General features: G+C 32.5%; 3 protein-coding genes across 8 annotated transcripts; 1 reads left to right on the top strand and 2 right to left on the bottom strand.

Moving 5' to 3' along the window:
• The first annotated feature begins 4,472 nt into the window (after positions 1-4,472).
• LOC123883997 (probable LRR receptor-like serine/threonine-protein kinase At4g29180) lies at positions 4,473-12,357 on the top strand. Its single transcript, XM_045932971.1, has 12 exons — positions 4,473-5,006; positions 5,931-6,965; positions 7,266-7,404; positions 7,739-7,810; positions 7,927-7,998; positions 8,095-8,175; positions 8,548-8,687; positions 9,035-9,258; positions 9,840-9,966; positions 10,065-10,127; positions 10,657-10,882; positions 11,533-12,357. The coding sequence occupies exons 1-12, from the start codon at positions 4,925-4,927 to the stop codon at positions 11,963-11,965; spliced, it is 2,694 nt and encodes an 897-aa protein (XP_045788927.1). The 5' UTR covers positions 4,473-4,924; the 3' UTR covers positions 11,966-12,357.
• Positions 12,358-13,082: 725 nt separating this feature from the next.
• LOC123883995 (transcription factor RAX2-like) lies at positions 13,083-16,786 on the bottom strand. The gene is made up of 3 exons (XM_045932963.1): positions 15,323-16,786; positions 14,828-14,957; positions 13,083-14,314 (listed from the first exon to the last, which is right to left on the bottom strand). Exons 1-3 carry the CDS (start codon positions 15,456-15,458, stop codon positions 13,804-13,806), a joined length of 777 nt encoding a protein of 258 aa, XP_045788919.1. The 5' UTR covers positions 15,459-16,786; the 3' UTR covers positions 13,083-13,803.
• Positions 16,787-16,902: 116 nt separating this feature from the next.
• Positions 16,903-24,036, bottom strand: LOC123883996. Of its 6 annotated transcripts, none has more exons than XM_045932968.1 (6): positions 23,808-24,036; positions 23,029-23,195; positions 18,965-19,084; positions 17,787-17,857; positions 17,584-17,670; positions 16,903-17,495 (listed from the first exon to the last, which is right to left on the bottom strand). In XM_045932968.1, the coding sequence occupies exons 3-6, from the start codon at positions 19,080-19,082 to the stop codon at positions 17,226-17,228; spliced, it is 546 nt and encodes a 181-aa protein (XP_045788924.1). In that variant the 5' UTR covers positions 19,083-19,084; positions 23,029-23,195; positions 23,808-24,036; the 3' UTR covers positions 16,903-17,225. The 6 variants fall into 6 exon arrangements, with proteins under 6 accessions (XP_045788924.1, XP_045788920.1, XP_045788922.1 ...); XM_045932964.1 differs by having other exon boundaries at positions 20,921-23,195; positions 23,808-24,021; XM_045932966.1 differs by lacking the exon at positions 23,029-23,195 and having other exon boundaries at positions 18,965-19,087; positions 23,808-24,021.
• Between the last annotated feature and the right edge of the window lie 918 nt (positions 24,037-24,954).

Genomic DNA, 24,954 nt, shown 5'->3' with positions numbered 1-24,954 from the left:
ATGATTTGCTCCAATGTCTTGGTGGTATTTTGATTAAATGCTTGAATGCCTCACCATTTATAGTTTTGATCTCTTGCATCTCCATATGCCATGCATTAACATAAGTTGCATTTGCAGCCTTCCACATCAATTCCTTTAATTTCTTTCCAGGAAATTTCTTTTTGAAATTGTTGTACAAGTGTCTGACACAAAATCTGTGAGCAACACCTGGAAGTAACTCATCCATTGTTGGAAGTAGTCCCTACAACAAGAAAGCAGTTCAATTGTTTTAAATAGGAACATTATAGTAAATAACATCAATACAGTAAAGTTTATGTAATTACCTTTTGTTGGTCACTTATGAAAGTGATTAAAGAACAAGCTCTTGTGCCTCCTAAGTCATTGGTTAACAGCTCCAAAAACCATTTCCATGTCTCTTTTGTTTCACCCTCAACCACAACAATTGCAATGGGTAGCATTTGGTCATTAGGGTCTCTTCCAATTGCAGCTAGTATCTGGCCACCATAATATCCTTTAAGAAATGCCCCATCTAAACCAATTATTGGCCTATAGATTAAAAAACTTTCCTTACATCCCTTGAAACAAATGTAAGCCCTTTGGAAATGTGGGCACAAAGGCCTTTCAGGATGTTCCAAGTCAGCCTCATCACCTTGAAATGGTGTAGTAGTGACTATAACTGTTGAACCACAGTTTGATCTTAGTAATTCATGGGAGTAGTCATAAAATCTAGTGTATTGTTCTCTAAATGACCCATCTACTAAATCAAAAGCAATACCCTGGCTTTAGATGCTTTGCTCTTAGATATCTTTAAATTCCATTTTTGTTGTGTTTTCTCCCTAATATCAATCAATTTCAAATTGGGATTCTCTTTAACCTTCTTATGTAATCTTTTCCCAACCATTTGGCACTAAGTAAATGCACCTTAGGTTCCCTATTGCACTTATGCTCATCTTTAACAGTCATCAATTGCCAAGTTTCTTGCCCTGGAATATATGAACAGTAAGCAGACCATACACAACCACTTTTACAAATCAGCCTCATCCTCTTCTTGTCATTCTTCTTATATTTAATAGCTCTTTGAGACTAGATTGCATAACATCTTATTACTTCTTGAAACTCTTCTTTACAAGCAAAGTACATTCCAGACTCCCACTTATAATCTCTCATTGATGATGGCATCTTAAAGGTTGGCAATTTGTAATTACTAGGCCTTTCTGTGTCATGCTCATCTTCATCCTCACTATCCTCAACTTCATTCTCACTGTCATTGTCAGTTCCACTATCTAGCACATCACTATTATAATCCTCAATATCACTCAATCCTCCAACAAAGGCTTTATATTTACTTTTGTCAATATTCCCAACATCTTGTTGTTCAAATAACTCATCACCTTTTGCAGTTTGTTGTGCACCTTGAACAGACGTATTAATAACAAACGTATTATATATATTGGAGTTATTATTCTTCTTTTTTGGTCTTCCCTTCTTGCTTGTTGGTTTGCTAACATTACACTCTTGCCTCACTTTCTTACCTTTCTTTTCCTTTCCATTGGTCACAGGTTCATCAACAACATTTTCATCCACAACAGTCTCATCCACAACAGTCTCAAAGTTATCTTCAAGCAAACAATCTTCTTCTGAATCATCAAAGTGTATTCCCAGGGCATTATCTTCACTGTCTTCCTCATACTCAACTTCATTTAATAAATCATCAATAACATCATCATCAATTCTCATACCTTTCCCTTTATCAGTCACTTGTTCTCCCTCTTTCTGATTAATCACTTCAGCAGTTGGGCCAACCTTATCTCCCTCAGTAGGGCCAGTTGGGCCAGTTTCATTGACTCCCTCACTTGGCCCATTATCATTTAAGTCATCAGTTGGACCATATTCATTTACTCCCTCAACAGACCCATTTTCATTTACTCTCTCAGCAGACCCATTTTTATTTACTCCCTCAATAGGCCCATATTCAATCGCTTCAATTAACTCAGGCTCAGTCATTGGATGCACAAGATACAGCTGGACTCTTCCATCCATTCGTGCTATATTTTTCATTCTATTTGCATCCATATCTTCCTCCAACATAACATTTGTTTTTCAAATCCTATGCACAAAAAATGTGAACGAGCTAAAAATATACTAAAAAAAAATGTAAAATGTATTCCAACGGTATAAAAAGTATGATGTGCCATGTCAACTTTTGTGCTCAATTATTCCTCTTTAAATTTTAAGCCATTTTCTTGAGGTGATATTAGAAACAGTAAAACAGCTAGAAAGATGAGATCAAATAGCATTAGCTGGTCATATAAGATAAAGATTATTTATATTAATCGGTCATATTTAGTAATAGGTCATAGGTGAGGTGATGTGGTACAAAATAAAAACAATTAATCAATATAGTCGTTGAATTATTAAATGGTACTAACTTTATAAGAGGTGCACCCTTTAATCACTAAAGAATTTTTTTTATATTTTTGAGTTATTGTCTGTTTTTAGGTATTTGTGTTAACTCTTATAGTTTTATTCTTTATACAAACCATCTATTCGATTTTTAAATAATGTGAACAATATTTTCCGGTTAAAGTTAAGAGGCTAGCTATGGGGCACGTAGCTTACGTAGTTCCTCGATTCCCAAGCAATGAGAGATTTTGTGTGTGTACCGGAACACATTGAGATGACAACTCTTTGTTAAGAGGCTAATGCTAATGTGCTAATGTACTAATTAAAGAACATGTATCTTATTATTTCTTATATTTTGGAGCAAAAACAAGAGCTAACTGCCAAATGCACATTCATCATACATGACTAATTTAACATATGAATATCGTACGGAGTCAATGGTGAGATAAGTCATCACCAAACTTTTACTTATCAATCCTTAGATTAGATACATAAATAAAAGTGATATCATATATATGTAACATCATATAAAATATAATTAAGATGTGTGTAATAATGTCAAAATTAAAAATTTGGAATTATTAATGGCTTCAACTTATCCATATATTTGTGATAAAAATTTAAATAATAGATCTAGGTGCCATATTCTAAACCCACTTGATCATAAACAAATGAATTCTATACGTAATATCAGGTCCCAAATTTCTAGTTAACTTCTAGCTCTTCAATAATTCGTTTTCAATAATTCATAAAATAATTGCTTTACGTAACTAGTTAACTTCTAGCTTTTCAATTTTATCATCGTTAATGGTCGCTAATTAAGATTTAGAATTATATATAAACTAAAATATCAAACTCAAGTGGTAAGAGGGGATCTCACCTTATAAACCGATTTTATATGGTTGAGTACAACTCTCAATTTTAAGATAGTATCAGAGTCTCTGCACGATTCGTTTATGCTACCTGTTATTCGGTTTTCGCTATCGGGCGCCATTATATCAACGCACCAATCCCAATATTGTTGAGCCTAATGAGGTGTATTTATAAGAAATCACACATCAATTGCGAGATGATCTGAATATGTGTTTATATATAAGAGACAATTCTTTGTAAAAAATGAGTTAAGAAATGAGTTTTTGTTCGGAATGAGTTGGGAGTATTTTATCATTTTATTCATGGTCTTATTGAAGGCTTTTTTCCTAATTGTTTGGTTTCTTAATTGGGTCATGCTAAACAGTGCCTCCGGGGCACTAGTTAAGCATACTAAAAAAAGAAACAAATGAAAAAATTAATGATGAGAGAGAATAACTTTTTACATGTTAAAACATTGAATGCACAATTTACGAGATGAAATTTCCATATTTATATCCTTAACTAGTGCCCCGGGGCACTTTTTAACATTTTCCTTCTTAATTACTTTTTCTTCACATTTAATTTAATCCAATGAAATTAAGTCTTCGTTTCAAACTTTGAATCACTTGTATTATTGTATATGCATATTTAATTTTCTGAGTTGGTGAGTGATCACAAATGATATTATTCTATAATAATTAATCTATTTGACACTTTCAAATTTATACGTAATATATTTTTCTAATTGTAAAATTAATACTATATGCACCACTTTAATTCATCATCTTTTCATTACATTTATGATAATGATAAATATTAAATTAAATATTTATCAACAATGAATTGGTTCAATGGCAAAAATATTTGAGTTATAGAAATTTCAATCATAGATTGTTATAAAGCCATTAGGTTTGGTCTAATGGTGATGTGTTTGAGTAGTATGCATTAAGTCTAGGTTTGATCCTCATTGACAACATTGTGAACCAATAATCATAGATTATTATATAAAAAAAAAAAAAAAACGGTTGAAATAGGAGAACTCACCTTATATATTTCACGGATTCTCTAACTAAATTAATCATCACCAAATGACGGTCGTGCCAATGAAGCATAGACACAGATACATGTATCGTATATGATACGTATCTAATACGACGATATGTCAGTCATTGAAAATATAAAATACGATATGTTTAACATACATATAACAATGTCATCTCCTCCTTCACCATCATAAATAAAGCAGCTTCCAGACTTGGTTTAGATCAAAAAGTACTCTTGAATAGCTTCTTGTATATCCTCTATATATGCAGATGAAATGAAAACTGAATTTTGTTTGGTAGGGAAGCACTACTAAAAATTTACTAATATCAATTATCAATAGCACTAGGGAGTAAATATTAAATAATATAGACATGACAAATTGCTTTCCATGTTGCTATTTTTCTATGCGAGAAATTGATGTGTTTGGTAGCTGGTTTTGTCAAAAACATCAACCCGGGTCATAGTTGACATTTGACTCATTATTATCATGCTTTCAAATCTTTGCATTCATGAAATATACTATAGCTAATTTCTTCTTCCAATGAAAAATGTTTCCAACATGCATATCAAATTTGTAACATTCTAAAATTTCATTTCACAAAAGATCCTATTCTTTGGTCAAAACATGGCATATTCAATTGGATTCATTCTCTTTCTTGTTTTCTATTTTGGTGTTAAAGTTTTTGTTCATGCACAACAACAAACAGGTTAGCATTTTTCATCAGCTTTTATAAGAGAGTTTTTATTTTTCTACAACAATATTTTTTTTTGTAAGGTCTACTTTAGCAGCTTCCCTTAAAAGGTAGTCAATAATCTTAGTTCATATATTTGATTTCGCAGTGAGTCCGATGAAATCACGCTGAGTCACCTGATTTTGACAAAAATTAGACTTTTAGAGCTTTAACAAAATCATAGTGTCAGCGTGATTTCAAACATAGACAGATGCATCCTTGAATATCATGGAATCTTGTAAAGAGTAACTTTGTAAACATATCATGGTTTCAAGCAACTATTTCAGTTTTATTTAGAACACTCATTTTGGTAAATAGATTGATCAGTCACTAATCTACTAAACTACTCTAGAGAATGCTTATACCTATTATTTTGAATTTTTTTTCATCAAACATTAGATGAAAACAACTTTGATGAACCCATGTAGCACAAACACTTAAAATTGAAGGTGTGTCTAGTGTTTGACACGACACCAACGAATATAGTTACATTTAATCACTTTGATTTTATCAAATTATTGCTAGTGTTGACCTATCGGTGCAAATCTCATATAGGGTATTCATGTTTGTGTCTCTATACTGCGTATGCTACATGAACATCCTTGACTACTTTTAAGATTTCCTCCTGTCCCCACAAACCTACACAACACGATGAAATGACTCATGTTAGTTGGTTTGTGGGGACAGTCAACGATACTTATAAAGCAGTCTGAGATATTACAATATACATGTCATAAGTTAATTTTCTAAGTATATCCAATCATTAATATAAGTATTTTTGTTATAAGCTAAACTAAATTAAGCTTGTAGGATTACTAAATCTTGCAGCAATTTGAAGTGTAAGAAAGCTATAAATAATATTGAATTTTTTTCTGAATCTATTTTGTCATTCTGTTTTAGGATTCATAAGTATTGATTGTGGCGGTCCAACGAATTTCGAGTACACAGATGATTCAACAAAAATAAAATACAGCTCAGATGGATCACACATACAAACAGGACTTAACAGAAACATTTCTTCTGTCTATGCATATCCTAACAATCCAAATCTACCATTACCACTCTCCGATCTCAGAAGTTTTCCTGATGGAAACCGAAACTGTTACCGATTAATCGCTGGAAGAAAAAACAGTTTACATTTAATAAGAGCATCTTTCTTATATGGAAACTATGACGGCGAAAACAAACTACCTGAATTTGATCTCTATGTTGGTGTAAATTTCTGGTCATCAGTGAAATTTAAGAATGCTTCGGAACAAGTTACGTTGGAAATACTCAACAGGGCAGAATCAGATGAAACAAATGTTTGTCTTGTGAATAAAGGAAATGGAATTCCTTTTATCTCATTATTAGAACTTAGACCAATTATTGATTCTATTTATAAAACTGAGTTTGGTGATTTTGCTTCACTTTTACTTTTCAAAAGATTTGATATTGGTTCAATTAATGGAAGTGGTAGATATGAAGATGATGTTTATGATAGAATTTGGTTTCCTTTAAATTCTTCTTCATGGAAATCTATAAGCACTTTTTCACTAATTGATTTTACTGGTGGTAATGGATATAAAGCACCATTTGAAGTTATTAGTAATGCAGCTACACCAAAGAATGAGAATGATAGTTTAGAATTTTCTTGGATTTCAGATGAACCGAATTCGAAATTTTATGTCTATTTGTATTTTGCTGAAGTGGAGAAACTTAACAAAACTCAACTGAGAAAATTTAATGTTTCTTGGAATGGATCTCCTTTGATTGAATCTTTTGTACCAAGTAACCTGCATGCAACTACTGTTATTAATTCTAAGTCATTGGTCGCAGACGAACATCGAATTTCGATAGATAGAACCAAAGATTCGACGCTTCCGCCTATTCTTAATGCAGTGGAGATTTATGTAGTAAGACAACGTGACGCGGTTTCAACGTTTGAAGAAGATGGTATGATTTGTTTTCTCTGCTAAAATTTCATGTGCAAAATTATATTTCCTGACAAATTGTAGCACTGACACTTCAGATCGAAGACATGTTTGGTGTCTACTAATACTGACACAAACACATGTAATTATATTCAATCACTTCCGTTTTAAGAATACACGATATCTATGTGTCAATGTCGTATGCAGTGTTCGTGTCTGTGTTAGTGCTAAGTTCGGTGCACTCATACCAAACAATTGTATTACTTGGAAATGTTTTCAATTTGAATACCTTTTAAGTGAATTTGGTTCTATTTAATCACAGTTGAAGCTATAAGTGATGTAAAAGAAAGTTATAGAATACAAAGAAATTGGGTTGGTGATCCATGTGAACCAAAAAACTACACTTGGGAGGGCTTAAAATGCAACTACAGCACTTCACTTCCTCCAAGAATTGTATCATTGTGAGTTATTTATATATCATTTTTCTTCTTTATTGTTAAGAAGTCTCACATCGGTTGTGAGATTGTCTGAATATATGTTTATAAGTGAGGGCAATCCTCATATTACAAGGCGGTTTTGTTGGGTTGAGTTAGACCCAAATTCTCAATTCTAAGATGGTATTAGAGCCTCTTTCATTATCTGTTGGGCCACCTGCTATCAGGTTTCTAATCTGGCCACCCACCATTTATATCCGTACCCCAAGCCCAATAGTGTTGAGTGTGAGGGGGGATGTGTTAAGGGAAGTCCCACATTAATTGCGAGCCGGTTTTAAAAGTGAACATTTTCTTTTTATAGGAATTTGAGCAGAAGCAGTCTGAGTGGAATAATAACTCCTGCCATTTCCAATTTGACTTTCTTGGAATCTTTGTGAGTACATAAATTTTCATTATGCTCTAAACATTGTAGAATATTTTTCCATTCTAAATAAGATTGTTTTCTTCATCTTATATTGGTATGACATAAACTGCAATATTTTGATTCAGGGATTTATGTAACAATAGCTTAACTGGATCAATGCCTCAATTTTTGGAAGAATTGAAGTCCCTTAAATATTTGTAAGTCTTTTCTATGATGGTCATAAACTATATAGAAATTATATATTGTTACTAAATTGTTAATGGCTTATGCAAATAAACTCAAATTATTTGTAGGAATTTAAGAGGCAATCAGCTTTCAGGTTTTGTCTCTACCAATCTCCTAGAAAGATCAAAGAATGGATTGCTTACTTTGAGGTATGGCTTTCTATAGTAGTAGATAATCACATGCTAAGTACAAGTCATGTTAGTTTTATTTAGTATGAAGCAATGACACAGGCAAAGACATCGGACACGACAATATATTGACACATTGACACCAGTAATAATTTGAGAAAATTGGATAATTGAATGTAACCACATGTGTTAGTGTCGCGTTGGACACCAACACGTGTAGAACACCAGCCATGCCTTCAACGTGAAGTATATCAGTGCTGTATAGTTTATTTATATAGAATCATCGAAAAGAAATCCAAAGTGCAAGTAAGAAGCATATGAAAAAGATGTGTAGAAGTATCATCAAACATATTTAGTTGTAACTAGATAATCTTGTTTTCGACATTTTTATAGGGTGGATGATAAAAATCTCTCTGGTTCAAGTAAAAAAAAGAAGGTGATTGCTCCCATTGTTGCACCAATAGCATCAGTTTTAGTTCTATTGATCATTGCAATTCTCTATTGGAAGCTTAGAAGAAGAAATGCAACATCAGGTAAGTCTTAATAATATGTAACTTCTTCCATACGATTTTCGTGTAACTAGAGAAGGAAGAAAAATATAATCCATATTTGATTAACTTTTCAAAGTAAAGGACTCAGTTGATTTTGTGCATGTTTGAAATCACGGAGGACTCAACTGATTTTTACAAAATCACGCTGACGCCACAATTTTGTGTAGATTTTGTCAAAATCAAGTTGCCACACTAGGATTCTGTCAAACTCACTGTCATTCCAAACATGTACTAAGTATTTATCGAGTTTCTTTGAGATAAATTAGTGCGCAATACTCAATTGAATCCGAAGATACGCTTAAACTCATTGTATTTGTTTTTGAATTAAGAGGAGGAGATGAATATGATCAACAAAGGGTCAAGTACTGTAGTATCAAAGAAGTTGCAGTACACTTATGCTGAGGTGATGGAAATCACTAGCAACTTTGAATTGGTCATTGGTAGGGGAGGATTTGGAAATGTGTATTGTGGTCAAATGAAAGATGGCAATAAAGTTGCAGTCAAAATGCTTTCTTCATCTTCAACTCAGGGTCCAAAGGAATTTCGAACTGAGGTAATTAGCACCATGAAAATTTATCTGTATCTTGCGATACATGCGAGTCATAGCTTGATTGATAAAAAATTAAACTGAACCGATACAAGTCTCTAGTGTGTATCTATTTGGACATGAATATCATCTTGAATCCCGATTCACTATGATAAGTCGCGATTCATTCCAATGAATCGCTACTAAATTTAGTGTAGCCAACTACTTCTTTTGTCAACTTACTATAAGCAACGATTTCTTTTGTCATTTTATTCGGGAAAAAGGTCTTCCCATTCACGGTTTGAATCTCGATTTGAGAATAATTATATCATGTTCAACCACTCGTCTAGGCAATATACGGGGTATTAACCCTCAGGTTCCCAGGGGAAGGGGCCCGCGGTAATCCTGAGTTTAGCCGTGAGGTATGTAAAGCCTGACCAAGAATTGTTTTCATCAGGAATCAAACTCGGGTTCTCCAGAACGATTTGTCCTAGGGGGAGCTCATTAAATACTTGAATCCAATGTCTTGGTTAGGCTAGGAAATATACATTCAATGAAAATTATATTAAATATCAAAAACATCAATAACCAAAATCCATGGATTGCAGGCTGAACTATTGATGACAGTTCATCACAAAAATTTGGTATCCTTCATTGGCTATTGTGATGAAGGTGATAAGATGGCACTCATATATGAGCACATGGCTAATGGAAACCTAAAAGAATGTCTCTCAGGTAAGATATTCCATGATTCAAATTGTACTTAAATTATTGCATCCTTTTTTACATCACATAATATCATTGTGATTTACTAATATTTATCATGATTGCAGAAAATCATTCACATTGCTTGAGTTGGGAAAGGAGACTTCAAATAGCAATTGATGCTGCAGAAGGTCAGTAGTATATCTTCACTTTTCAAGAAGTCACTAGTCCTTGTGCATTAATTTTTTTACCTTTTGCTTTTAAATTCTCTTAAATTTGGATATTTTCTTATTTTCATACTTATTTTGGATAAATTCTCTCCAAATGGTTCACGAGGTCTCAGTTCAGTGGTAAGAGCTTAACCTTCTAACCTCAAAGGACGGAGTTAAAATTCCTTCTGAGACACTAGTAAAATGGTCATTAATGCAACTATAATTTTAGGCTAAATTGAATTTTTGGCCCCTAACTTTCACAAACTTGCAATTTTGGCCCCTTAATTTTTAAAATAACACTTTTGTCCCTTCTCCGATTCTTTTTTAACGTCTCCAATTGCTTTACACTAGTCCAAGTGCTTTTTCCAAAAACATTTCATATATGATTAAGTTACTATGATGTGAAAAATAACTAATTGCCTTGTGTTTTATATATATGCATGAATCTTTTTGTGCAACTATATTCTTTTGTAATTTTTAGTGATGTTTTGATGAATTTGGATTGAAGGGTTGGACTACCTACACCATGGATGCAAGCCACCTATAATACACAGAGATGTAAAATCTGCCAACATTCTTCTAAGTGAAGATTTAGAAGCTAAGATAGCAGATTTTGGACTCTCTAAGGTGTTTAAGAATAGTGATAAACCAAATGCAGAATCTACAATGATTCTTGTTGATGATGGTAATGAAAAATCTGCAATCATGGGAACAATGGGATACCTTGATCCAGAGTGAGTCCTCATTTGATTCTTTTACATTCTTGTGCCATGAACTGTCTGCATCACAATCACAACCAAAAATTGCTTACTTAACAATCTGTTTTTATATTTAGAGGATGCATTTGAATTAAGTGCTTATTGCATAAACTATTTTAAAGCACTTATTCATCAGTTACTCTGAAAATCTTATTGCTTAAAAAAAACCTATAGACATGTCATTAGGAATATTAAAATAAAAACAAAGGGTTAAACTGAACCTAAAAGAATTGAACTTAATGGTTCGGTTCATGAACTGCCCATCGTAGTTCAATTATTTATGGTTCGGTTTTTTTTAAACAGCCCTAATCTTCTCTTTGGTTTTAGTTTTTTTTTAACAATCTTAATATTAGTTAAAATAGCAAGTTGGTTTATTTCGGTTCACAAAGAGTCAACTCAGTTCAAAAGCTATGATTCTACTTTTTGTAAAAGTAGTTCTAGTTTGGTTTGAAAACATAAAACCGGTGCACCAAAACTTTATACCAACTTAACTGGGCGCTATTGGGCTTAGGGCGTAGATATAAATGGTGGATGGTCCGATCTGAAACCTGTATACAAAAAGTGTTTCATCTTATCATGGATTTGTCAATTTGTGAAATTAACTAACTACATTGTGATTTATACAGGTACTACAAATTAAACAACTTGAATGAAAAAAGTGACATATATAGCTATGGAGTTGTCCTATTGGAATTAATCACAGGTCTCTCTGCAGTGATTAAAGGAAAGCCATCAATACACATACTTGAGTTTGTAAGACCACTACTTGAAAAAGGTGACTTGAATACAATTATTGATCCAAGACTCAAAGGAAAATTTGATGTAAATTCAGGATGGAAAGTTTTAGGATTAGCAATTTCATGCACTGCATCAACCTCAATTCAAAGACCAACAATGAGTGTTGTGTTATCTGAGTTGAAACAATGTGTTAATTTGGAGTCTACAAGTGAAAGGGAAATATTTGTGCCACCAAGACATATCTATAGTGAATTTTATAGTTCATCTGATGCATTTAAATCCATAGATAGTGAATCTATGACATATTCTTTCCCTAGGTAATTAATATACTGTATATTGAGCCACTATTAAGTATATTCATTTCAATTTGTAAATTTTAATCAAACCATTTAAGATTATGATAAAGATACAATTGGTTCCTATATAGCATCATTTTGCATTATTTTGAATGATATAATAGCAGCATACATCTTGACCAAATAATAGCAGCATACATTATTTTGTCTTTTTTTTTTTTTTTTAAGAAACTAAATTAATCCACCCAAATTGGCACCAAAGAGAATCGAATCTGAAACCTTAAGGATGAGCACACTCACAGGTCCCGAGCCAATACCATTTGACCAACCCAAATGAGTTTGTCTTATGCTTATTGTTTACATCTTATGTACTCTTTCCCTTAAAAGACATTTAATTAATTGCAAAAAAAAATAAAATGAAGAAGTCAAAAGTTGGTGAGAAAAATAGAATCTTTAGAAATTGGCAGCATCTTAGTAATTCTATTGAAGAAAGGATCATACCTTTAATCATGTGTTTGATGAAGTTCCTGTCATTGTCAATACATAAGTCAATCTATAAGGTTTGAAGAAAAATTCAAGTTTCGCATTGAAAATACATAAGGTCTAATATAATATTTGATTCACAATGCGTTTTTTTATTTTGTTAACTTTTTGATTTATAGGAGAATGGGATCACGGTAATCATCAAAAGTCGAATTTAAGTTCTTTCGAATGATTCGTTTTAAGGAGAGCTTATTAGACATTAATTTTTTTTTTGGATACATTTTATTAGATGTTAACCATTTAACTCTAATGTCTTGATTATTCACGAATAGGCCTCACAATATTATAAATCTTTAATTGTTTTTAGGATTTATTCTGAGGTACACATGTTTTTAATCAAATCAATATCCTAGCTTTGAACATGATTGCCTTAGGTAGAAAAATAGAGCTGAATTTCATCTAAAAAATATTCACTTAACCCTATTATAGTGTGATTATAATTTAGTCATGCATTTCATCTGCATTTTAGATGACCACTGACAGAAACCAACAAATTTTGCAAACCGTTTCACATTACATTATCTGAATTTGTGGGCCCACTTATAAAACAAACTATATACCATCCATAAATAAATAACATGACATAGTTGCAATTCCTCTAACATGTAAAAAGGACACTAATTAAAAATTTTGATTAACAAAATCCAATACATCGGAATTAAGTGGTTAATGAACTCCCTTAAGACGAATCGTTTAGAAAAATCTAAATTTGATTCCTGGTGGAAAAGGGACCCCCTTCCCATGAGTACCAAAGGATTAATACCCAAAAAAATAAATCGGTATCATTTACGACAACTGTAGAGACTAATCTTTGAGTTTTATAGAACCCAAATGGACAACAAACTCTCCCAAAAAGACATGTCATTGGTTAAACTAAAAGAGACATGTCATTTCATCTAAGCGTCGATAAAAATAAAAACTCTTGATTAACATGTATATACTTCTAAATTTACCACCATCATTATCTTTGAAATTAATATAGAATCTCACATAATTCCAAAAGCAAACCAACTACAATAAAACACAAATTTAAACACTAATCAGAAGTAGTTAATTACTAATACTAGTAAATAGCTTAATCAATACTCCTATCCCTTTAATTCCTTTTTCCTATACCTTTCCCTTCATCCACTGATTTTTCTCTTCTTCAAATTGTTGATGAGCTTGAGAGTTTATGGTAAGAGTCCGGCTCATTTGTAGGGATTCCTCGCATTCACTTAGTTAGAAGATCGAAATAAAATTTATATATTTTTTTGGACCGTCTAATCAATAACAGATGACCACCAATTTCACGAGTTCGTGAATGCGGGATTCCCTGAGTTAGCCAGATGAGGGTCCATGATTCAAATAATCATCAAGAACAAATTCATGTAGAAATGCATCATCATGATCATATCCAAACCATTGATTATGATTGTTCTTTTGTTCTTCTAAGAAAGGTGCACTTGAAATTTCCTTGGTGGTTGGTGTAGTACTACAGCTACTACTCAAGATGTTTCCAGTATAAAAAGGTTCTGATTCCATTTTCATTGGTAAATTAATATTATTAATTGTTGTTTGATCCAAATCAAGAACATTGTAGGAGTCAAAACAAGTTGTGTTCTGTTTTGGATCAAAGACAAAGGTTTGTTCAACTTGAGGTTGAAAAGTCAAAGTACTTGAAAAGTGGTCAGAACTTGTAGTAGCAGTACTAGTAGTGTTGCTAAAAGTGTAAATATTGTTGCTTGTGGATGAGTTTTGTGCCAAAAACCTTTTCTTTAGTTTAGTGTTCCAATGATTCTTCACATCATTATCTGTTCTTCCTGGTAGCTGAGCTGCTATTAAGGACCACCTAATGGCAAGAAATTTATGCATACACATAATTTAGAATAGAACCTTAATTTGTTTTTTTTTTAAAAAAAAAAAACAGATACGAAAAATGCAAATAGAGAACACACAAAATTTAGTCATAAAACTCAACTAATTTTGCAAAATTCAGAGTGCTTATAGTGTATTTCTATTGAAGTTTAGAGTTACAGATTATAATTTGTGTTTAATTAGTCATACAGTTCAATTTACAAGATTATCCTTAAAAACTATAAATTGAGCGATCTTCTTACTTATCAGTGAACTATGAGTCATATTCAACACAACGAATAAAGAAAATACTAACTAACAAATATTCATATCAAATTCATGTGATAGTAAGACTAAAGCTTTTTTTTTTTTTTTTGACAATAAGTAATACTAAAGCTAGTGTACTATTTTCATATTATATCTTATTATTTGTTTTTGCATGTAGAATGTCTAAGACATACACATAATCTATAGAAAAGAAACTATAGAAAGTTATTAATAGACTTGCCTGCTTCCAATGGTGCTATAAAGAGTGAAGATAATGTTGTCTTCTTCCTCAGTGAAACCTCCAAGCTTGATATGAGGCCTAAGATAGTTTAACCATCTAAGACGACAACTCTTCCCGCAACGATTTAGGCCTAAAAAGATAAAACCATATATTAAACAAAATGAGAAGTCTATTTTGAACATCATGTCAAATACAATGTCTAACTTTTTTTCATGAGACAAATTAATATAGCATGTATTTTGATGTTCAAATAATACAACTGAAACAGAACACGATACCATCACAAAACATATTAACCTCTCTAGTGAAACTTTTTTTCTTAGAATTTGAATTGGACATCTAGAACGCGAATTTTACAAATACCATCATAGATTTTCGACTTAATTAAACTAAAAAAAATGAAGTAAAAGTGATGATTTTTCAAGTTTTATAACAACAATATAGCATAAATAATGACAGATATGTACCAAAGGTATTCATGAATTAAGAGATTACCTGCTTTCTGAGGGAGAGTTATCCAATTACCAGCTAAGCCATGTTTGTTAAGGTAGTTTCTGAGGATAACATCTTCTTCATGAGACCATGACCCTCTTTTCACTTTTGATTTGTCACAACATGGAGACCTTCCCATATTGGCCTTAATTATAATTTACTCAACCACACTCAAAATTAATAATGAATACTATATAAACCAAAAGAAAAAGAAGAAGCTAGAATATTAATCACAAAGAAAAAGTGAAAGAATTGATATGCACATACATATAATATATGGTTAGAGAAAATATATATATTGTGTTGTTAAAGTTGTACATTAGTCATATGGAAATGAAAGTTTCCAATGCTTGACTTTGTCTGACTGAAAATAACTGACTTTACTTTTTCCATTTTGGTTATATTTTACCTTTTCTGTCCTTTCTTTTAACATGTGTGCTCAGTTACTTATTTCTAACCTAAAAGATTGAGGACAGAACCGGTCAATATTGAGATCTTATTCAACGGCAGTGAATCAATTATATTATGTACTCATATTCCCTTGCAAATATGATCAACACATGCCTTATAGTTTATTTCTTGTAAAATAAAATTTCGGGGTGTAAAGGAGCTAATAGTGACTAGAAGCGAAAAATCTCGAGTTCAAACTCAAAAACATGATATTAACATTTTGCAATTACCAGTTGAATTGTATTTACGAGACTGATTTCTTATACTTTATTTTTAGTTTTGGAAGATACAAAATTGATTTTGACATATTTTGAATGTTATCGAGATAATATATAGTAGATTGAAAAGAATGGGACGTATAATTGTATGCATAGACTTCCATAGAGATGTATATTGTGGAACCAACTTGCAAATTTGATCAATTTTCCAAAACAAAGAAGAAAAAAATTGTTCGGAATGCTTCTCATTTATTATCGAATGTTCTATTTCAGTAGTATATTTTGAACGTTTGATAAATAAAAAAAAAAAGTATTTTGAACAATATAGAGACTAATTGAAAATTATTTTTTTAAAAAAATAAAATTGATTTGTACAATTGCTTGGAAGTTTTTGATTTCTAATATGTTAAAAAAACAAAGTTGTTGTCTAAATAATCCCCCACTTAGTTTAAATACCTTTACATATTCACTAAAAGTAAAACTACTAAAAAGTAATTCTACTATTTTATTAAAAATACACACAATGAGATTCCATATTCAAATTCAGGACATCACATATCCGATGTAACCATTTTGGCATTTTCCAATTGAATTAAGAATTATGAAAAAATTTGGTACCCTATTTCTAATTGCAGAATTTTAATTCTCGTTTTAGAAATTGACAAATTCATGATACCCCTAAATAATGAACTAAGACACTCATCTGTCCTATTACTCTTCCTTGGCTAGTAATATAGTGATATTTAATCACAATATATTAGCAAGTTATCCATTTCCATGTTGATTTTGCTTAATGAAAGAATGGGGGTTGAAAAGAGTATTCTCAACACTCAAAAAAATATTATATTAAGAAAATAAGTTAAAAATAATATTTATGATAATAGAATTTTATATGAAGTGTTAGTAAAATATTGCTGAATTCTTAAAATATGAAAACTTTTCATTTGGTTAATAAATATTCAAAAGAAATTAACAGATATCATCTATCCCGTGCATTTCGAGTTCAAGTACTAATATATAAACAAAACAATAAAGGCAACAATAAAGGGCGGCTCATTGCATGAGGCTTTCACCTGATAGGGTAGGGTTTGGGAAGGGTCGATGTATGCAACCACCCCGCAAGCAGAGAGGTTGTTTCCAAGATTTGACTAGTAACCTCTAGGTTGCAAGCAACCTTAAGGAATATGCAACAATTGAACAACATAATAAATTACTAGAAAAATGACGCGTCGCATTTTTTAAAACATTTCATGCTTCTTACCACCACCCCTTTTATCATGTTTCCAGTTGCCTCCTTGTCTTTTCCCGGTATTGGACATGTTTTTTCCAGTATCATGACCTCTTGTGGGTGTTGACTTCAACAAATGCTTCACATCAAGTATGCCATTTCTAAATCGGCCTTCACTTAATTTCAAACCCCTGTCCTCAGGTTTGTGTTTTCCAACTGGTTTTTTACTGCTACTACTGCTACCGCCAATCTTTCCCCCAAATCGTCCTAGAATCATACGCTAAAAGCCACAAGCGGTACATATATAAGGAATAATAAGGCAAGTGTTATACAAACAAATAAAGATGGGATTGATAGTAATAAGTTACCTCTTGGAGCAGTTTTTCCTCTCTTTGCTTTTGTTTCTTCATCATTGGCCGTGCCACACTTAAAGGTAATCTCTGACTCTTGAGGGGCTGCATATAGCAAATGAAACATGGTGAATTCTGTGCACTGAGCATCTTGGTAATACGAATAATATTTGCAAATGGAGCTAGATATAGAAAATAGACCATCAACAAATAGATCCCACCTTCCCACCAAGTGAGACAACCTTCCTATCTTCAATCTTTTTGCGTTCTTTCCATGACATATGTGAGTTGCCTACGACATATTGCAATAAGTAGCCATTATAAGAATGAAGATAACAAACCAGGTCAATTAAGTATGCTTACCATAATATATATACCTCCAACACCCTTAATTTAAAATAATGAAAGGAACAAATATTTTTCTTATCATTCAAACATCCAATTCAAATCCTTTTCATAATGCAGTGCATAATTTTAAAAAACAACATCATTGATTATATATTCTACGGTAAATTACATTGACCTCCCCCGAGTTTTGGTTAAATGTCACTAACACCCCCTCCACTTTCACATAAACACTAACCTCCCCTGCCTACTAACTCTGTTTAGTTGCCGTTAAAAAACATTGCATCTATCCAACAACAAAAAATCGCCATGTAAATTCTCACCAAACAACAAATTCATCGTCACCCAAATCCCCTTGCACTTGAGCTAAATCACAAATTCACAAAAATGTGTTAATGATACTATATGATAACCAGCAAACTCAGCCACATAGAAAGAAACAAACAATAAAGAAGAGGAAAAGTAAGAAGACTTGCAACACTGTAAAAAAAGTGGTACGAATCAATAGCACTCATGAGAACCACCATCAATAATCAACCCTCTAAAGTCTCACCAGCAGAACGAATTATCTCCTTTGTTCCTATTTACCCCACCAAACTGTTAACCTTTAACTTCCACACTGCGAGAGATATGTTTTCCTCCAGAACCGCAATCCACCGCAGGTGAGACCAATTGAGAAGCCCACACACATGTAACTCCACAGCAAAGCACGGTTTAGGTTGGTGTTGCTTAGCCTGACAGTTGGAGAATATCTCTTCCCCTTTTTTTCTTTTTCTGATTCTATTTTCCAGTTTTCTTGTGTGTGGGTTTGGAGGGGTGTTAACGTTCCATTAACGACGTTTGCGCAGGAGGGAGGTGTGTGTCGTTTGTTAACAATCAAGGGAGGTGTTTGTTTAGTTTGAAACTAGAGGGGGTGTTTGTGTCATTTAAAGAGACCTAAAGGAAGTTAAAAATAATTTTCCCTATATTCTAAGTGCAACCAAAACAGACAGCAGATTCGATTAGAAGATAAACTACATTCAAGGGAAAATAAACTCTAAAGAAAAGAACATACTAAAGTTTTCAACATCTTTCATAATCTTCCTTATGTCCATTTCGTCATCCAGTTTATTCGTATGCTCTTTTCGCGGTCCATGTTTCTCATCTTGTTTCTTCTTGTACATCTTTCCCATTGCTGCTAGAAAAATTGAAAGAGGGACAATGTAAGGGAAAAATTCCACAAAACTAAATTTTTTTTGAAAGTACAAACACAATCAGAAGAGCAAATAGCTCAAATTGAAGATTTAAAAGCTTTGAGCCTGTTCATAGAAGCAATACTACAAAAACATAATCATCATCAACATACGTGAATAGTATCCACAAATATGTGACTATATGCGAAAAGTATCCACAAACTGATTAGTATAATTGCACATTTTATGTTGACTATATGTGAATAGCTTCTTTCAGTTTTTTTTCCTCTCCTTTTTACAATAGCTTAGGGGTTACTGCAAATCAGTATAATCAACAAATAAATTAACTCGATATAGGGGAGACACAACATCTAAAAGTTATGCTAGTGATTTTGATTGAGCTCAATACAGCTTCTTATTGTTAGATACATAAGTGATAAGACAAGATGAAGCTCATGCAAACATCGAGTTATATATTCAACATCAAACAAACAAATAAAATACTAAAATAAACAAAAACAAAATGTCAGTCATAAGAAAAACGTGTATTATAGACTTTCTCCATACAGGGAGCTTTCTTTCACCTAAACTCGATGATCAACATTTGATGATTCATCAAAACATGAAAATGGCTGGTCTCGGACCCATTCACCGAGTATTGGAGTTCCTTAATTGCCTAAGTTATCATTTTATTTTTGGAACAGCCAAAGTTTTATTGAAATACTCCAACAAATATAAGACATGTTTGTGGAGACAGGATTACAAAAGAACATAGAAACAGGTAACAAACCTAAAGCTAATAACATACCCCTCTGTCAACAGAATACGCAAAAATACATACACATAAAACCAAAGCAACTGACAGCAACACATTACAAACAGTAGCGCACTTGTGAGGCAAATAGCAGGTAAGCAACAGTGCCGGAACAAATTTTAATGGTTTGTAAGGAATCAAAGAAATTGAATTTAAAGAAAAAAATTGAATTATTGAAAAACTGAAAGAAAATGGAGTGTAATCCTCTCTTTTCATTCACAATATCAGAAGCACAGGCCTCCTTTCTCTATTCTTCTTTCTCCTAACTACATCTAACTTGCCAACAACACTATTTAATGCTAATTACTCTAGCTTCTGTTTACTCTATATGATAGCATGTTTCAACACAGATTTACATAACAGGCAACAAATTTAACACGTTAAATTCTCAAAAACTCCTCAATCAATTTTTTTTTTTCTATTGCAAGCATAATAGACATGGTTTCATGCTTTTTCACACAGTTTAGTGACTTGAGTCGTAAAATTCATTGTATAAAAAGGAAAACAACAAAAACACAATTCAGTATCATGAGACTGGCCAAAATTGAATAGGGGCCTGTTTGGATAAACAGCTTATTTGCAGCTTATAGCATAAGGGCTTGTATATAAACTTACATAAGCTATTTCTATAGTAGAAGATAAAATCAAAATAAATTGTTTTTATATATGACATGAGTTGTTTTCATAAGCTATATTGAAGAACTTATGAAAATAAGCCAAAAAATACTTGTGAAAATTGTCATAAGTTGTTTACAAAAGTTCTCCCAAACATACTCAGAAAAATTCTACCAACATATAGCCCAAATAAGTCAATCGAAACAGGCCCTAGATTTTAAACAAAAAATCAGATCATATGAACTTGCAATTAGATAAAAACTAAAAACAAAACCTAAATTGTATCTTATCTCAGAGTTTTTATGATCCATAAATAAACCCCAAACCTTAAGGGAATAAGAAAAATCAAGAGCTTCACATGCAATTAGGAAGAATCAACAAGAAACAAAAATGAAAGAGCAATTTTCACCTCTAAGTAGGGGCAAATTGGTCCTGGAAAAGCACAGAAACAAAGAGGGACAGAAGAGGAGAAAGTCGCCGGTGGTGGGATGTAGAGGTGCGGCGCGGTGGCGGTGGCGGTGAGTGGGAACAGAAAAGAGTGATGCGCAGGTATGGCTATTTTTTTTATTTTCTGAGCCACGTGCTAGTTGATTGGGACTGGGATTTTTTTTTTTGTCAAATAGCCTGGCGGCGAGTAAATGGAGTGTCTAGGGTTCAAATCCCGACTCCTACATATATAATATTGAGCTAAGTATTACAATAAAATAGTTTAAGTTTATACTATTAAATATGTTTTGTGTTATTTGCGGTCAAAAGTGAGAAAATATGTTTTAGACAAATTGAATGATTTTTTGACTACAAATAACAAAAAACATAATAATATTAACTTAAAATATTTTATTCTAATACTAAGCTCAAGGGGTCTGAGACTGGGCTTTCTATTTCTTTTTTTTGGAACAGAGTAATTGCTTGGACCGGACCTACTATCATATAACAAAAAAATTGAGGTAGGTTTTTATCTCAATCTAAAGTGGTTGAGAAGTTGTGTTGCATAACGGTGATGATGAAATACATGAGTAGAAATATTCAAAAGAAATGTGAGCACAAATTTTCTAATTCTAACTAGTAGTAGCTTGGATATATGTAGAAAGATGGGGTTCCCGATATTTGGATTAGATGGATGAAGGTATGTGTTTTTACAATCACTGTGTTAGTTAGTATTGGTCAACGGCAGACTTAAGGTGGGTGAGGGATTTCGTCAAGGCAAGCCGATAGCTTCTTTGTTCTTGATTGCGGAAGAAGATTTGGCTGGTCTAGTAAGTAGAAAACAAGGCGGTAGAGATCAAAGAATTCAAAATAATCGAGCATATGCATTTTAATATTGTTCAGTTTGTGGACGACATAGTTTTGTTGGGAGAAGAAACATAGGAAAACATATGGAGAATTCAAACAATATCGAGGAGTTTTGAGTTTGTATCTGGACTAAAGATAAAAAATTTCAAGGCAAGCTTTATGGTGTGACTTTGGATGATGGTTTTTGTGGAAGCCACCTCAAATTTCTTGTTTTGTACCATTGATAAAGTTCCATTTTGACTCTCGGGTTTACTGGTTGGTGCAAACCCAAGAAGATCATCAATGTGGAAGCCGGTGTTGGATTATATGAGGAAAAGACACCTTTTCAATAGGAGGAATTAAGGGTGGTGGTCATTAATTCGATACTAGGTAGCCTTCTGTTGTTCTATCTTTCTTTCTGTAAATCCCTTTGGATTGTCCTAAACGAAATTGTCCAAACCCAACAAAGGTTTCTTTGGTGTGGAGGAGTTGAGAAGAAATCAATTAATTGGGTAAGCAAGAACAAAGTTTAGAATCACAGGCCTCCTTTCTCTATTCTTATTTCTCCTAATTTATATCGGTAATCACATTTACTAATTTATATCGGTAACCACATTTAACTAGCCAACAACACTATTTAATCCTAACTACTCTAGCTTCTATTTTTTTCGTAAGTCATTGGAAACTCACACACACAAAGTGAAGGGACTGAGGTTCAAACCCCGATCATGGCGTCTGACCTAACAATTTTGGCATTTTTGCCAATTGAGTTACTCTATATTATAACATGTTTCACGCTTGTGATTCTTGCGTCTCACGATAAAACTCCATTCACTCATTGTATTGTAAAACAAACTCAAACTACTTATTTTAAATTCAACAATATCATAGAAGAATTCAAATAACAACATGTGAATAAAATAAAGTCACTGCAACTTGATTCCTGGAGAGAAAATAAATAAAATAATAAAGACAAAACCTACATTATATTCGATCAAAACCTTGGCATAGTTTTTCAATCAATTTCCCTAATTCCTAATAAATATTGATTTGTATTAAATAATTCAATGTTATGAATCACGGCGATTTATCGCACAATAGTGGAATCGCGGTGGGGAGCGGTGGTCTGTTATGATGCGACGCAATTTTGAGGAACCGCGGAATCGCGCTGGAATCGAATCCTTGCGCGTGGTAATGGAAAGAGGAAGGAATAAGCAAAAAATAAATAGAAAAGGGAAGGAAAACCTGGAAGAGTTTGTTAGTGTTTGTGGTGGCCGGAGACTAAAATGCGGTGGCGTTTTCCGGGAAGTTGAGTACGATACACCACCAAGAGTAAAGCAGCAGCAGCAATAGCTAGCAGCTTTATCTTAGTTTTGTTGTGTTCAGTGGCGGAGCCAGGATGATAAGAGAGCCTGGGCACAATTTTAACCGCAAATTCGCGATTCACAACACCGATACAAGGTTTCATAAACATTTAGGGATATAAGAGATACATTTAAGTTAAAGAATACATAAAAACCCATATTTTTTTGAGGGAACAAGAAAGCAAAGTGAATACTGAAAATTGGCAACAAAAAAAACCCACATTTTCGTTCAACAAATATTGAAAATGAGTTCATAAATATTACGCAGAAATAGGAAATTATACATCCACATGGTTATAAAGTGATAACTATTTGCACAACTTAACATAAGTTATAAAATGGCGATGCACACAAACTCACTTTAGAGATCTAGGCAATTGAATTGAAATGTAGAACCAAATTTTCTAAGTTAAGGTTAAAACACCAAAATTTTCTAACATAACATGACAACATCAGCATTATGGCTCCCTTACAACAATAAGAAGGATTGAGTGTATATCTATTATCTATATTTATTCAATCAATGAAACAAATCAAAATTTCCCAAAACCTAAAAAAATTATAGAAATTTGTCTCAGCAAAATTAACACCAACAACAAATTAAATTCATGTATTTTCTACATCAATTGGTAAGAGATGAACACTAAGTAAATATGTTACCTACTAGAAGTGGGGCGAGTTCGTCGTGAGGGAGATTGAGGGAGATTGAGGCAGAAAGAGAGGGAGGGGGGGACAGCCGGTGGGTGGGAAGTGGTGCGGTGAGCTTTTCTGGCGAGTGGTGGTGTGGACCGTGTGGTAGCTCGTGCAGAGAGAGAGAAGCGGTGAAGTATTGCCCTTTTTTTTTGTTTGTTTTTGCTCTGTATTATTTTTTCCTGAACAACTTGTGTTTAGGGTTTTAATTCTTAAAATAAATTGTTTTTTTTAAATAAAAAAAAAATGAGTTGTGGATCGAACTCAGTACCTATAACATACTACTCAAATCCCTCATTACTAGACCAAACCTAGTAGCTTAATAAATTGTGTTTATTGTTTTAGACTATTTTTTTTTTCCAAACAAACCTAATTTATTTCATTAATTATCAAAAGTTCAATAAACGAAGAAATAATTTTAAATTTATGAAAACTAGTTAAAGAATTGGCTGCCTTAGCTAAAGTTTGAACAACCGGATTCACTTGTCTCATAGCTAAAGTGTTTTAGACTATCTTTGATCGACTAAAAAACAAGAAATTATACAATTCCAGCTTCGTTTAATTTAAAAATAGTACCCTATATGAACAAATTGGGGCTAAAATATTGGATAAATTTTTTTTTTTTATAGAAATTGGACAAAAATTTTTTTTATTCCACTAAACCACAAGACAAGATCTTATTTTGTGCATAAGTTGCGTAAAAAATCAAAAAATAACATTTTGTCTGTCAAATATATTACAAGAGAAAATTAGTTTAAATCTTTAAATTATTGTCATATATTATTTATATCATATATTATTCAGTTGAATAATTTTTAATAATTGTTCAAATAAAAAGTGTTTATAAAGTTTTTTATTTATTTTTTTTATAGTTAAAATATGGTTTTTATTATAATTTATTGGCTTAAATGCATTTTTACATGTAAGATTTGATGAAAGTACATTTCCACTTCCACCACACAAGCTTTCTCCCAGTCCAACAAAAAAAACACGATGAAGACCGGAGTTGAATGGTGTGGATTCTTTAATAATTAAATTATATTTAAATTAAATTTGCTGTTTTAAATTACAATTATTTGCCTGATTTTTTTTTGTAGTAAATGTTATTTTTAACATC

Source organism: Trifolium pratense, linkage group LG5, assembly GCF_020283565.1.
Source record: "Trifolium pratense cultivar HEN17-A07 linkage group LG5, ARS_RC_1.1, whole genome shotgun sequence".
Classification (NCBI taxonomy): domain Eukaryota; kingdom Viridiplantae; phylum Streptophyta; class Magnoliopsida; order Fabales; family Fabaceae; genus Trifolium; species Trifolium pratense.
The sequence above is the reverse complement of the archived record's forward strand: the minus strand, read 5'-3'. Positions and strand labels throughout refer to the sequence as shown.

Bases quoted from the DNA above. Each gene is read 5' to 3' on its own strand.
- LOC123883996 (XM_045932968.1), bottom strand. From the start codon at position 19,082: ATGGGAAAGATGTACAAGAAGAAACAAGATGAGAAACATGGACCGCGA. The intron at 17,858-18,964 runs GTATGTTCTTTT...AATATGTCGTAG, and splicing joins GAAAGATGTTGAAAACTTTA to GCAACTCACATATGTCATGG. The intron at 17,496-17,583 runs GTAACTTATTAC...TGTGGCTTTTAG, and splicing joins AGGAAAAACTGCTCCAAGAG to CGTATGATTCTAGGACGATT.
- LOC123883995 (XM_045932963.1), bottom strand. From the start codon at position 15,458: ATGGGAAGGTCTCCATGTTGTGACAAATCAAAAGTGAAAAGAGGGTCA. The intron at 14,958-15,322 runs GTAATCTCTTAA...TTATCTTTTTAG, and splicing joins AACTCTCCCTCAGAAAGCAG to GCCTAAATCGTTGCGGGAAG. The intron at 14,315-14,827 runs GCAAGTCTATTA...TCTTGCCATTAG, and splicing joins TATAGCACCATTGGAAGCAG to GTGGTCCTTAATAGCAGCTC.
- LOC123883997 (XM_045932971.1), top strand. From the start codon at position 4,925: ATGGCATATTCAATTGGATTCATTCTCTTTCTTGTTTTCTATTTTGGT. The intron at 7,811-7,926 runs GTGAGTACATAA...ATTTTGATTCAG, and splicing joins TTGACTTTCTTGGAATCTTT to GGATTTATGTAACAATAGCT. The intron at 8,176-8,547 runs GTATGGCTTTCT...ACATTTTTATAG, and splicing joins AATGGATTGCTTACTTTGAG to GGTGGATGATAAAAATCTCT.